This window comes from Sycon ciliatum, chromosome 1, assembly GCF_964019385.1.
Source record: "Sycon ciliatum chromosome 1, ocSycCili1.1, whole genome shotgun sequence".
NCBI classification, from domain to species: domain Eukaryota; kingdom Metazoa; phylum Porifera; class Calcarea; order Leucosolenida; family Sycettidae; genus Sycon; species Sycon ciliatum.
The window spans coordinates 20790632-20804069 of NC_088643.1; the positions used below are offsets into that span (position 1 = coordinate 20790632).

General features: G+C 46.4%; 3 protein-coding genes across 3 annotated transcripts in view; 2 read left to right on the forward strand and 1 right to left on the reverse strand.

The window, feature by feature from the left end:
- The window catches only part of LOC135817503 (septin-6-like), a 9901-nt gene extending 1495 nt beyond the window's left edge, over window positions 1-8406 (forward strand). Inside the window, exons 3-13 of the mRNA XM_065330708.1 lie at window positions 828-887; window positions 1021-1074; window positions 1404-1485; window positions 1659-1799; window positions 2360-2405; window positions 2617-2778; window positions 3705-3801; window positions 3998-4166; window positions 5264-5396; window positions 5940-6017; window positions 7685-8406. Of these exons, the coding sequence (XP_065186780.1) occupies window positions 857-887; window positions 1021-1074; window positions 1404-1485; window positions 1659-1799; window positions 2360-2405; window positions 2617-2778; window positions 3705-3801; window positions 3998-4166; window positions 5264-5396; window positions 5940-6017; window positions 7685-7789 (1098 nt within the window). The 5' untranslated portion in view covers window positions 828-856 and the 3' untranslated portion in view covers window positions 7790-8406. The remainder of the gene's footprint in view (window positions 1-827; window positions 888-1020; window positions 1075-1403; window positions 1486-1658; window positions 1800-2359; window positions 2406-2616; window positions 2779-3704; window positions 3802-3997; window positions 4167-5263; window positions 5397-5939; window positions 6018-7684) is intronic.
- A 131-nt stretch (window positions 8407-8537) lies between these two features.
- LOC135817512 (uncharacterized) lies at window positions 8538-12662 on the reverse strand. The gene is made up of 8 exons (XM_065330719.1): window positions 12517-12662; window positions 12395-12440; window positions 11143-11246; window positions 10839-10920; window positions 10558-10604; window positions 10139-10201; window positions 9610-9684; window positions 8538-9353 (listed from the first exon to the last, which is right to left on the reverse strand). The coding sequence occupies exons 1-8, from the start codon at window positions 12517-12519 to the stop codon at window positions 9264-9266; spliced, it is 510 nt and encodes a 169-aa protein (XP_065186791.1). The 5' UTR covers window positions 12520-12662; the 3' UTR covers window positions 8538-9263.
- Window positions 12663-12946: 284 nt separating this feature from the next.
- Window positions 12947-13438, forward strand: part of LOC135817495 (platelet binding protein GspB-like) — a 37735-nt gene continuing 37243 nt past the window's right edge. The window contains exon 1 of the mRNA XM_065330696.1: window positions 12947-13224. Coding sequence (XP_065186768.1) covers window positions 13059-13224 — 166 coding nt within the window. The 5' untranslated portion in view covers window positions 12947-13058. The remainder of the gene's footprint in view (window positions 13225-13438) is intronic.

A 13438-nucleotide genomic window follows, 5' to 3' on the forward strand; every position in this document is an offset into this window, starting at 1 on the left:
GTCATCACAGATGCTGAGATGGGGCACTATTCAAGACAGGGCACTAGTTTTTCAATGCTGGTACATTTACGTCATCCGGCATAAAAACAAAGAAACCAAAGAAAAACAGAGCCTAAAGTCTGTCCCTCCAGTTTCTGGGCAAATCAGCGGCTGACAAGTCACAAAATAAGGCTCGCGTCGAGTGTTGTCCGAGGATGGAGGAAAGCTGTCTTGCAAGCTCCTGTCAGGCAGTTGAACACAGTCAGCGCAGCACACGTTCTGTTTTGTCATGCATGATTTACATGATTTATGCTGTACGACTCGTACATCATACCGCACTACAGTACAAGTACCCAGTATAGCACCAAAATCGGCCGCAATTTCCGCAATTTTACCACAATAATCCCGCAATGTTTGACAAAATCCGCAATTTTCCCCCGCAATTTGTGGTATTTTACCTCGCCACTTTTTCCGCGATATTTCCGAAATGTCTCCACAAGTTTCTGGAGGGACAGTAAAGTGTACTGTTAACTATCAGGACTCAACAGAAAGGGCAACAAGAACTGCGATTCTGATCCTGAAACCACCAATGCAATGACATGGACAAGAACATTAGCAAAAGAACACCAAACTTGGACATGCGCTTTGCTGCAAGCCCGGGGGGGGGGGGGGGGGCAGGGGGGCACAGTTCAGGAGAAGGCTTTAGTTTTTCACTGGCTCTTAGAGACTGGGGCACTATTCGAGATAGGGCACTATTCAAGAGAGGGCTGTAATCGCGCAAGTACGGTATTATGCTTGTAGCTGCCTCACTTCCACGTTTGTAACTTGGGAATTTTGTCTCCCTTCAGGTGAGACTGGCATTGGCAAGTCAACACTGATGGACACACTTTTCAAAGCTGATCTGGCTGGTAAGCATGTGATATTCGTGGTGTTCAGTGCTCGCTATTTGCTGTTTCCATTACTCTTGTTGTCTTCTACCTTCTGAGCAATTCAAAGTGCTTGAGGTTGCTGGGTTTTGTGTTTTATGTGCTCCCTGTATAGACAACCACTGCTCTGAGCTTCCCAAGGGAGTTACACTGGAAGAGAACACGTATCGTGAGTGAAGCTGCAGCATGCATGCACGCCCGTTTTCTCCGGTTGCTTGTAGTAGTAAGCATGTACAATCATGTATACTAATACTTGGTTATAGTTTATGCAGGGCAGCTTTTGCTGATGGTGGCCAATGACGGAAACATTCAGACTTTTCACTCTTAAATTTTGTCTCAGTTGGAGTTGAACGAGGATCAAGCAGCCAAAGCCCAGAGCCAAGTACCCGTACATGTACCTCTAACTAAGGCAGGAGTTCGATATGAGGGCCACGGGAGGTGTCAACCGTTCAACACTCATTCACGTGCCATGTCTCCAACTCTTTACCCTGTTCTTAGATCTGAAGGAAAGTCAAGTAAACTTGCAGCTGACGGTCATTGACACAGTCGGGTACGGTGACCAGGTGGAGAAAACAGACAGGTAGGTGATGATGACTAGTGACTACTGCAGACCCGGGAATTTTCGGTGGTGTAATATTTTTCGGTATTTCCCAAAATCAACGGTTCGGTAGCGCGGAAATTTCGGTGTGTGTGTGTGCACTGATCCACTTGATAAATTTGCATCCTTCTCCAATTCTGCCTTCTGTTTTGCAGTGCTGGCCCTGTTGTGGAGTACATTGAGAAGCAGTTTGACAGGCACCTACAGGAAGAGTTGAGGATTCAGCGTAACCTGCACCAATTCCGCGACACCAGAATACACGTCTGCATCTACTTTATTTCACCCACCGGACACTCGTAAGCCTCTTTGGTTCTTATCCCTCTTTCTTCTGTTTGTCTCTCTGCCTGCCTACCCATAATATAATACCATGTACTACCTTGCTCTGCTACGAATGTCGACTGATAAAATGTCACTATGTCAGATGCAGCTCCAAATTTATGTCTACATCATAGCCCACACATAGTAGAAGATCAGCAGCAGTGTTCGGCGTTTCAAGTTTCATTGTCACCATAAGCTGAACTGCACCATTGTGCTTCGCACCCTTGCTGTTTGTGAAGTGATGGCGTGCTCTCAGCCTAGGTGTGCAGTGGCAGTGTTGAGTGTGAGGTTTGCAATGCACACACACGCGCGCGCGTGCGCGCGCACACACACACACACACACACACACACACACACACACACACACACACACACACACACACACACACACACACACACACACACACACACAGGCACACACACACAGCAAAGTGTTTATGTTCCAGGCGTTTGCCGCAGCATTCGGGCCATACCTGACTGTGGTTGACCTTTACTATATCAACTTTACTTTGCGCTTTCCTTTCTTCCATGTCTGCAGACTAAAGGCATTGGATATCAAATGCATGCAGCAGCTTCAGTCCAGGGTGAGTGCTGGGTATGATTGTTAGTCCAGAAGAAGATTACCTGCTAACATGATCTTGTCGTTCGCACTCTGCGCTTTCTTGAAGGTACTGAAGTACTTTTTTTCCAGGCTCTGTGACTGTCATTACTTTGCTGCTGTGGCTATTTTTTTTAAGTTCATCAATTGCTAAACATTAATTTTGTCATTTCTTTCTCGTTCCTTTCCTGTTCCAGGTTAATATCATACCCGTTATCTCCAAAGCTGACACGATTGCGAAAAATGAACTACAGCGCTTCAAGAAGCGCATCATTCAAGACCTCGAGCACAATGGCATCCAGATCTATCGCTTCCCGACTGATGACAAGACGGTGGCGGAAATCAACGAGAAAATGAACGTTAGTTAGCACATCCCTCGATTCTTCCACATTCCTGTACCCCAATTGTTTTCAGTTCCTTCAAATAGATTATTGCATATGAAACACTGGGAAGTAAGGGTGGAATCTTGATAATTCGAACCACAAACCACCTTGAAAACTTCTTATAAAATATCGGGAAGTTATTATTATCCAAACATGTGCCCACAACACATTATGTATGTCAACATGCTTGCATTGTCACGCAGACTTGCAGTAAGTTATACATCATTTATAGACATATTGATTTCGCGTGCATGGAACTAACCAGTACTGCATAGCGTGCAGCGGACTTTGAATTCCAACTGTTACTTGCTAGCTTTTGAAGCATCAACAGGAATCCAACACATTTTTCATGTAAGCAGATTTCTTTGGAGAAAGCTCTAAGAAAGCGGTAACTTTATGAGTTTGAAGTGAGCAATACTCAAATTGTCAGGATTCCACCTGCGGTTGAGGTTTGGACAGTGTGTATCTTTGATCCCATGACATCCTCTATGGCATGATGATGAACTCATCTGCACATGAAGCTCAGGGAAATAGTACAGCAGGCGCGTAGCACCGCTTTTGGAGGTGGTCCGGCAGGAGGGGGGGGGGGGGTGCGGGGACTGTCACCCGGGAAAACAGTGAAATTAGGGTGCAAAATCCTGCGTTCTGGGCACTTTTGGCCGTGGTCGGGCGAAAAAGGCCGGACCGGCTGCTACACCCCTGTAACAGTGGTGGGAATTTTTCACGATATTTATTTATTTCAAGTAAAATAGTTCATTGCTTACAGCGCGTCCTTGGGAGCACATGCTTCGAGTCAGGTGCTAGGACTAAGGAAGCAAGCTGCCCCATGTTGAGAGCAACCAACTTTCATATGAAACTTTGTTGCTTGTGTTCACATTTCTCTTGTTGATTGCTTTGCCCAGGCGATCATGCCCTTTGCCGTTATTGGCAGTCGTGACGAAATTGAAATCAACGGCCAGAAGGTCAGGGCGCGTCTGTACCCGTGGGGTACTGTGGAAGGTAAGGGCAATCATCATGCTGGCCCTTTCAGAGCTGAGTTTCCACCTCCGTGTGTGTTTGAGGGAGAGAGAGAGAGAGAGAGAGAGAGATGAGTTTGGATGGGTAGACCACGAAAGGAGGGTTTTCTAGGCTCACAACACTATGGGTTTGTTGACGAAACACTGCAACCTCCCTATGCGCACGTATTCCTCTGCAGTGGAAAACGAAAGTCACTGCGACTTCATACAGCTGCGCGAGATGCTCATCCGCACCAACATGGAGGATCTGCGCGAGTCCACGCATGCAGTCCACTACGAGACATTCCGGCGTTCAGCCCTGAAGAAGCTGGGCTACTCGCCCGCTGGAGAGTCAGATGAGCCAGTCAGGTGAGCGTGAATGTGCATTGTGCATGTACGATCAGCACACAAAGCACAGAAGCCATTATAGTTTCGACTAGGCCTTTCATACCATTACTTTTCAAGTCGAATACGATTACTTTCCTCCAACCAATAATCTATTGAATGTATGATAGGAACGCACCAGACGAAGTTAGTAAAACTGGGGGGGGGGGGGGGGGTAGCGGTAATGGTTGTGATTTCTTGCTGCAGTACATAATTTGTGATAGCGTTTTCTTCGGGTGAATTTTTGCGATCAACACAGGTAAAGTTTTCTAAGAAATCGAACGTCACGATGTACATGTGCATCATTTTCCAGGATGTTAGCCACACCGGGGTCTAAGGCCCTTCTCTCCCCTCCCCCCCCCCCCCCCCCCCAACACCTTTTCGGGCCAAAAATTCGTACTCTTGACATTCTGTTTTGAGCTATTTTATACATTGTACAGTGCTGCTAACATTGCAGACAATACAATACGTGCATGTGCATGATACTCGATCAGGTTTTTAACTATTTCCTTATGTGATTACTTGTGAGGTTCGTGGTTAACATGGGTACCCGACTACACATGCACAGCCCAGCTAGTTGATGTGGTTTCCCCGCGGTGGGCATTGGCAATATCCTGCATACTCTTCAACTCTCCATAGGCAATCTGTAGTCTACAGGGTGTCAGAGCGGCAAAAGAATATGGTTTGAAAGTGCTATGTCACAGCCAGCCCGGAGTCAGGGCGATGCCGACTTTTGCATCTAGTTGGATCCCGTTTTTGTATGGATCCATACACGTTTGGGTGGTTTTGCGTCACAGCATAGTGACACATCCACCGGTAGTGACTGGACTGAGCCCTCCTGGTCAGGGACCCACTCCTGGCACAGGAACAAATCACACCTGGGTGCAACACGAGGGGTCCACCCACCACATCATACACGTCGCTATGGGCAGAGTGGGTCCGGTCTGATTAGACTCAGAAGTCGTTATTGAGCCCTATGCTGTTCAGTCTTTGATCGCGATGATAAACCTCAGTGTTTCATGCTCGTTTCTCTCTTTCTCTTTGTAATCGAGTGTCTTTGGATTGTCCTCTCTTCCCCATAGACTGTCTGATTTGCTGCAAACCAAGCGCGAGGAGCACCTCAAGGAGATGAGCCAGGCAGAAGAAAACATGAAGATAAAGTTTGTTGAGAAAGTGTCTGCTGTTGAGACACAGCTGAAGAAGCAAGAGAAAGAGGTGAGTCCAAACTTCTTTGTCCAGCAGGTACTGGTTGTTCTGGAAATAGGGCCGGTCTTTCATCACCGCCTGTCTGAAATAAGCGCCACATCATTTCTGGGCTGTTGTGTAGATTTTTCAAAGTGGGTGAAATTTTAGGGCTCGCGAACTACTAAGCGCCGCGGTTAGTATTGCTGAAAAGGGTGTATGTGGAGTACACTGCCGCATTGCTTTTGCTAACATAGTACAATATTAGCTGCCTTCCAAAGCCCCCAGCATAGGTCTGCTAATCACTAAACGCACAGTGTGTGTGCACTGTCTTGTTCTGATGGAGAAGTGTGCCCTTTCAGTTGAACAATAATACTTTGTGCTGAAGGTTTGCTCTACATTTCCTGTCGTTGATTCTACCTCGATCGGATGTGGGTGGGCGTTATTGTATTTGTTTGCAACTTGGCATCCTGTTGTAGTTTCGTTATGGGACATGCACAGGACTCCGTTTCTCACGATTTCAACGTCTACCCTTTTCTTTTGTTATGACCGGTCCCTTCGTTCTGCTCCGTCTAGATTTATGATAAGATGGAGGCACTAAAGAAGATGGTGACGGAGAAGAGGTCCGAAATGGAGGAGACCAAGGCAGCTCTGGTGAGTAGAGTACTCAGTGCATACGGGAATGGCCGGGAATCTCTTGATACATGTACAGTGCTGTTTGGACTCATGGAGTCTTTCTTGTCGGTAACCTTTCCACCACCCTGTGCAGTTTTCAGGAAACCCGGGTCTCATGGCCTGAAGAGAATGTTGACTCATGGAGTCTTTCTTGTCGGTAACCTTTCCACCAGCCTGTGCAGTTTTCAGGAAACCCGGGTCTCATGGCCTGAAGAGAATGTTGACTCGTGGAGTCTTTCTTGTCGGTAACCTTTCCACCAGCCTGTGCAGTTTTCAGGAAAACCCGGGTCTCATGGCCTGAAGAGAATGTTGGGTGGGTCTCTTCTGGGATAGCGACCACCCCATAGCTTAGTGGTAGAGCATCATTGTCCAAACTGAAGGTCCTTAGTTCAAGTCCTGGGGTGGTGGTGATAGTCCTTTTCTTCTTCAGACTTTTACCCTTTTAACTCTCTCAATCTGTAATGAATTCAACCTTCTGGTAGTACACCTATATTGAACAATTTTGTTCACTCTCGCCTCTCTCTCTCTCTCTATCTATCTATCTATCTATCTATCTCTAAGTAATACGGTATGTCCAGGAGTCAACGAGAGAGCTTGGAAGCTCAGGGCCCTACGCTATGCTTTTTTTCCTTGATGACCTAGATAAAAAAAAAGCATAGGGATGTTATAAATTCTTTAAAAAAATCCTTTTTTTTAAGACATAACCTGGGATTCGAATCCGCACTATCGCGCGCCCTGCATGCATCCCCCGATACACTTCGCACACATACTAATTCTTCCAAGTTGTTTCACATTGTGATCTTGCATTTGAAAGCCATATTTGAATATGCATTGTGGCCAGCCGTCTTTGATGGCACGGTACGGTAGGGGATAGGTACGGGACAGGTACGATCGAGGGTAATACGACACCGTCTCCCGTACCGTACCATCAAACACAGCTGGCCACATACAGCTGCCTGCAATATTCAAATAGGGCTTTCAAACGCAAGATAATAACGTGAAGCAACTTGGAAGAATGGGTGTGAATGCGAAGTGTATGGGGGAATGCATGTAGGGCGATAGTGCGGGTTCGAATCCCAGGATATGCCTGAAAAAAAAATAGGAGAATTGAAAAATTTATAACATCCTATGCTTTTTTTGCCGTCAGATACGGATAGCGCCAGGCGTGACACAAACAAACAAACAAACACACAAACAAATACCAAATTAAAGCTGTGTGGACCCTGGCTAGCGCCAGACGTTACTGAAGTAACGTCTTCTGCATAGCTACGGGAACAAGATAATTATTGTTGTTTTCTTCTCCGAAAATGGAGCCTGATTGCCCTTGCGTCTTATGCCCCAAGCATTGGTTTCCATCGAACAGACTGGAATGTGACATTGTGTCTCCAAGACGGGGAGAGAGAGAGAGTGATTGTTATGTATCCCCGTGTCACGGGAAATACGGTACTCTTGTTACTAACTTACTGATATGATTGTAGTGACTAAACACTAGGCTACTTTTACACTCAAACACCGGTGTGGACTTGACATCGGACAATACAGCTCTTGCTGGCGGCATAATGATCCAACACATCATCCCTAGCCTGTTGCATCACTCTTTCACACCGGTTGATTTTCTCTTGCTACTGCTTTCTGCACCCGCGCAGGAGGATGAGATTGCCGCATTCCGTCAACATCGCTCGGAGGCGCAGACGGCCCAAGCACAAGCTGCCAAAGCCCAGCAAATGGAGAAGGAGAAGAGGAAGAAATAATCTTGTTTGAGTTTTTCTTAGAGCCCTTGTACTTTTGGTACTTTTTCTACTCATCATACGTTTCATCATAAATAACCCGATTCTATGATCACATACGCTTCAATGATTTTCTCAGCATGGAACTATACAAAAGTGTCATCCCCATTATTATTTACGATATGACTCGACAGAATGAAAGAATACTTATTTGCTCATCGCCTTCTCCTTTATAGTTAGGGAGCCGTGATGTTACCCATGCAAAACTGGTTTGGGTACGGCTCCCTGTTCACGATATACACAGTGCCTTGTCTCTCCTCTTAGGTTTCCTTTTCTAGTCTCGTGCTTTTTGTTTAGTGTACAATTTGGTTTTCTCTTTCTTGATCTTGTCCAACTACCCCCACCCTTTCTATATGACCGGCTCATTTTCTTTCGCTTGACTACCCACTTCCATTTGGATTTTGGACCCATGTTACTCCACGCACAACCCACAACTATTTTTCTTTGTCTGATCACGTCTTGTACAGCATTTGATTTACATGTCTTTCGTGAATGAGCTAGTTTGGTGGCAATATCCTCTACTCTCACACAGTCTCATGTAGTCAGTGGCTATAGAACGCTGCCCAGTTCATTAGCTGTTGTATACCCCATAAACGTTGTTGTACCCTGTTAGTTGTGTACCCTTGGTGGTTCAGTCCTACCGATAGGCGAACACTGTTTGGGCAAACTGTTGTGAAGGTGTGTTCAGATTCTAACTAGCAACCACATCACCTGCTGGTGGCCAATTAATGGCAAATATTCTTGTTTTCAAAACAGTCAAAGGTCCAAGAACGCATGGATGCAGAGAGCGGCGTGAGCAAGTTCAGGTGGATGAAAGGGAAACAAAATACTAATAGAGAAGAGAGAAACAAGAACAACAGAATTCTGAAAAACTATGCTACGTTGAAAAGTCCTAACTGATATACACTATCCTATGAATTTTCATGACAACAGAAGAACGGACCTCGTTTGCCTCGAACAGCAACCTTCGATCACATTTCATCATGATTGTATTCTGAGTAGGAACGCGTTGAGAAAAACAACAGTGTCAACAGCGCTGCATCTAGCATGAGAGGATACATTAAGACTAAAAAAAAAGCATACCGCACATTGATCAACAAAGGCTGTAGAGGGTGAGCGCTAATATAAAACATCAGGCCAGCCGATATCAATTTGTTTCATGACTTCCGGGAAAATATAATTTTGCAGGTTACCCACAACCCTAAGGGAGTGTTTTACAGCGAGCCGGGACGTACACAGGGGTGTAGAGCGGGACGGCGTACACAGGGGTGTAGAGCGGGACGGCGTACACAGGGGTGTAGAGCGGGACGGCGTACACAGGGGTGTAGAGCGAGCCGGGACGTACACAGGGGTGTAGAGCGAGCCGGGACGTACACAGGGGTGTAGAGCGAGCCGGGACGTACACAGGGGTGTAGAGCGGGACGGCGTGCACAGGGGTCTAGTACAAGCTCGTCTTCTTCATGATGCGAAGAAACTCGTCCTGGTTTACCTCACCGTCGCCATCCCGGTCCGCTTCCTGGATCATTTCCTGCAGAACACGGGCAACATACAAGACAACGTCATTGGGAACCTGGGCTCATCAGCACACTTGTTTTACGCTTCGCAGCTAGCAGCACTGGAGATCGGATTATTCCTCAACACTGCATACATGGAAATACCAGAAAAAGAGAATTGCTAGATTTTCGCTTGTGCAGGCAGCAGCAGCAGCAGCAGCACTAGACACAAAATAGAGGACAGTTTAAGTCCGTCGCGCTCTGCATACAACTATGAAGCCTTGCCCGTACCTGCAGTTCTTCATCGGTAAGATTTTCGCCAAGCTCCTTGGCGACACGTTTAAGATTCTTGAATGATATCTTCCCCTAAGACAGTCAAGGAACAGAAGACATTGCCAGCATAAGAAGATATCTTCCAATAGACCCAATCAAGGCGTGACGTCGGGTCCCGATAGATACAACATAATAAAGAGAGTGCACTCAGACGGTCCAAATATGATTACGAGTACTGGCAACTTGTGTCAAGAGTATATAGCCCCCCAAGAGTGTGCAACTCTGCAGATGGGGTCTCCGACAGCAAAAACTCACATCACGTGTCTCAGGTGCGTTTCGTGCTACGTACAAACAAACATACCTCACTACTCCAGCATCTCACTCACTCACTCTCTCTTTACCCCCCCCCCCCCCCCCGCCAACAGAGGGGGAGGGGTTCTCTTGTCTGTCTGCCTGTCGCACTCATTCAGTCATTACAAGAGCCAGTCAGAAATCACAAGTCCGACAACTACACAACTGATCGTAAACGCACGGACACAACACTCACAGTTTCATCTTCATCAAATAACCGGAAAGCTTTCAGGATTTCCTCTTTTGAATCTTTCTCGCCCTGCAAAAATAGAAACACACAAAATATCAACTATTTATCACAAAGAACTATTCTCACACAAAACTGTTACAGACTGTCAGTACATACACTGAACAGCACATAGCAGTTTTAATGGGGAACCCCGAAAAAAGTATCAATGCAAGCAGAAACAAAGAGTACATAGTCAAGGACACAAGGCGCGTGGTTTCTGTTTTCGCAGCTTTTTGTGCGTGTCTTGCGGGGGGGGGAAGATAGATGTATCATGACGTAAAATACAGGTAGTTTTCTTCAGCACTCCATTCACTAGCATATACGTAGAATTTCACGTGGATGAGTAAGCAGTGGCGTCTGTTACGGGTAGTTCATAACAATCTCACCATCTTGCTCGTCATCAGCTGAAGAAAGTCATTGAAGTCAATCGTGCCTGTGAAGCACATGATGCAAAAGAAAGAAAAGAGAGTCAGTTGCAAGTGAAGTCCAAATAAGGAAAAAAGGACATCCTCCACTGCCCCCGTGCAGCCACACAAACACCGAGTCGCAATTCCTCACTACGCTAGCAGTGCATTTCCTCAACCCCATTTCCAGCCTTTCTTTTCAAAAAACCCTTCAGGTGACATAATTCGCACGGACGGTATCAGAACGGACGATGTGACCTCACCTGAGCCAGTTTTGTCAATGTCCGCAACCATGCGCTTGATTTCTTCCTTCTTGGGCTCAAAGCCAAGTGCACGCATTGCAACCTGCGTAAAAAAAGAGAAGAAAAAATGGCTTGAGGATATGAGCGCACGAAAGGTACATGTAGTCTGAAATGCAGGTTTGAAGGCGCAGTGGTTGATATGTATTAGAAAGGTCTTCTTTGAAGACTTTAATACACACACGCACACATGTGCGTGCGTGCGCGCACACACACACACACACATACACACACACACAGTCATCTTGTATTGACACCAGCACCTCACCTTGAGTTCCTTTGTGTCGATAGTGCCAGTTCCATCGCTATCGAACAGATCAAACGCTTCTCTGATCTCTTGCTTCTGCTCCTCCGTCAGCTCTGTCTTCGGGCCTTTGTGTGCAAAACAGAAAACAAGCAAACAGAACATGCATGCCATGAGTAGTGATAATTCTTTGTTGCCATAATCAATAGGTCCGTCAAATAGTAGTAATAGGTTTTTCATTTGACCCGACGAGACCATACGACGCTTGAAACAAGACTTGTCAGGAGTAATACTACTTGCTTTCGTGGAGTGTGGCTGGTGAACTGTTCGTGCTGTGGTCTGCAAGCGTCGTATGGTCTCGTCGGGTCAAATGAAAAACCTATTACATGAGTAGTGATCTACTGGTATCTGCAATAACAGATGTACAGCAGTCTCTGCCCGATGTAAAGGAGTCCGAGCAGGCTGTTGGTGAGGTGCAACGCCCGGAGGAGTTGGCCATGGAACTCAGGGATCTGCTGTTGAAGAAGGAGGGGGAAATTCGCAGGGCGCATGACTTAGTTGACGACCAGCAGAAAGAAAAGTGTATACTGGAGAAGGAGTTGGTGGAGAGGAAAGCTGATGTACAGCGCGTGGAGGAGGAAGTGCATGGCGGGAAGTGACTCGCCTCCGAGAAGATCAGAGGCAACGACTCAGTAGTAAGGTGAGCCGGTTGCGGGTACTAGTAGGTCTGCATCTACACCACATAGATCTGATATCATATAGATCTGATATCACTGCAGTACTGTCGGGCGCTGAAGAATGCGGGGGGGGGGGGGGGGGGGGGGGTCAGAGTCCTTGCCGTTCTTATTTCAACAAATGCTACAGTCTATGTGTAGTCGAGTGGCCACATTCATACCGGTACTCAGTACTGGGTGGATTTCTAGCCTGTGAGTGTCATTCTTCGTCGGCGCTCGGCAGTAGCGCAGTTCTCATCATTGCGATTCCTTACAAAGTTGTCACGCCAGGGTGTATCAATGATTAGGAACACTGACTTATGATTCGACTTTCACACGTACTGTACATGTACGGATTTGAAATGGCAAGTTGAAGGTGTGGTGGAGTTTGGTAAATTTCATTTACATGTACAGCGAGTGCAACACGTAAAGTGTCTAAACTGTGCTTGCATATAACATCACATTGCAGCTGCTGACCATGATGTTAGCATATACATGTACCTATGTAGGTGAACAAGTGACCCCTACTGCTTCACCAAGTTTTCAATGCTCTTGTCACGTACCAGCCTTTTTCCTCGCACCTCCTGTGGCACCTTTCCTATACGCTGCCTGCAAGAAATGAACGCACAGCATCCACTGGGTTTCGGACAGCATTTACAGCGGAGCCATATCATTGGTGCCTTACCATGCCAGACCGATGCCACAAAAGAGTCAGCCAAAGGGTTATAATTCGAGCTCAAACTTTGCGCAAGGAGAAACAAATCTTTCACATCCAAACATTTGACTTTCATTGACACCTGCGAAACGCTTTGGATGTTTTGAACTGAGCTTTCCCATTTTGCTGCTGATTTTTTTTGGCAAGCGTGCAAAGCCGTGCACGCATACAGTACGTGTGGGTCTATGTAGCGTCCTGGGTTACGTTATGGCAACTGCGTTGTTGCCATGCTCCGCGACGTAGGGTGCACCGGTACGCGGTGGGCCATGGCATGGGGAGCATTTGGCGGGAAATTCGAGCACGCTACGTCCAGCATGTTCCGCGTGTATCTGGTCAGCTGGTCAGATCATGCTAGAATGAGAATGGTCTTGTCCAGAAAGATACACATGATGAAAGTCATGATGAAATTGTTTTGAATACACCCTGAGATGTTGCACTCAAATGGAATGGGGATTCGGGTTTGCAAGTTGGGTTTACTTGCCTTTTTCTGAGCCAGCTGTAATGAAAATGTCATGTCCGCACTTCAGCTGACGTGCAGCCAATCTTCAGAATTGGCTCCCATCAAATTGAACAGCGAGCGAATTGTTGAGAGTGATGAAGATGTGAAAACAAGCACAACTATAGCTGATCAAAGGAGATCTGGATTTTTCTCCCTTCTCGTAGACAAATTCGATTCCGGTGAGTGCAAACCATGCAAGATCGAAAAGAAGTGAAATATAAGCTAAACTTGAAAGTTCAAAATGTGTAAATGTGTAGGTTTCATCAGAAATTGAATCGATCCTCATGTGCCAGCGAGTCATTTGTATAATGAACTAGTGTGGCAGACCATGAGCGTGATGTCAAATTGGAAGTCTTTTTAGGTGAGTGGACAATACTGTGTGTGTGTGTGTGT

What these genes read in the sequence shown, in the direction of transcription:
- LOC135817512 (XM_065330719.1), bottom strand. An exon ending in AGGTGCGAGGAAAAAGGCTG is followed by an intron (nt 11,247 to 12,394) that starts GTACGTGACAAG and finishes TTGCACACAAAG; the next exon opens with GCCCGAAGACAGAGCTGACG. An exon ending in AGCTGATGACGAGCAAGATG is followed by an intron (nt 10,202 to 10,557) that starts GTGAGATTGTTA and finishes CTATTTTTGCAG; the next exon opens with GGCGAGAAAGATTCAAAAGA.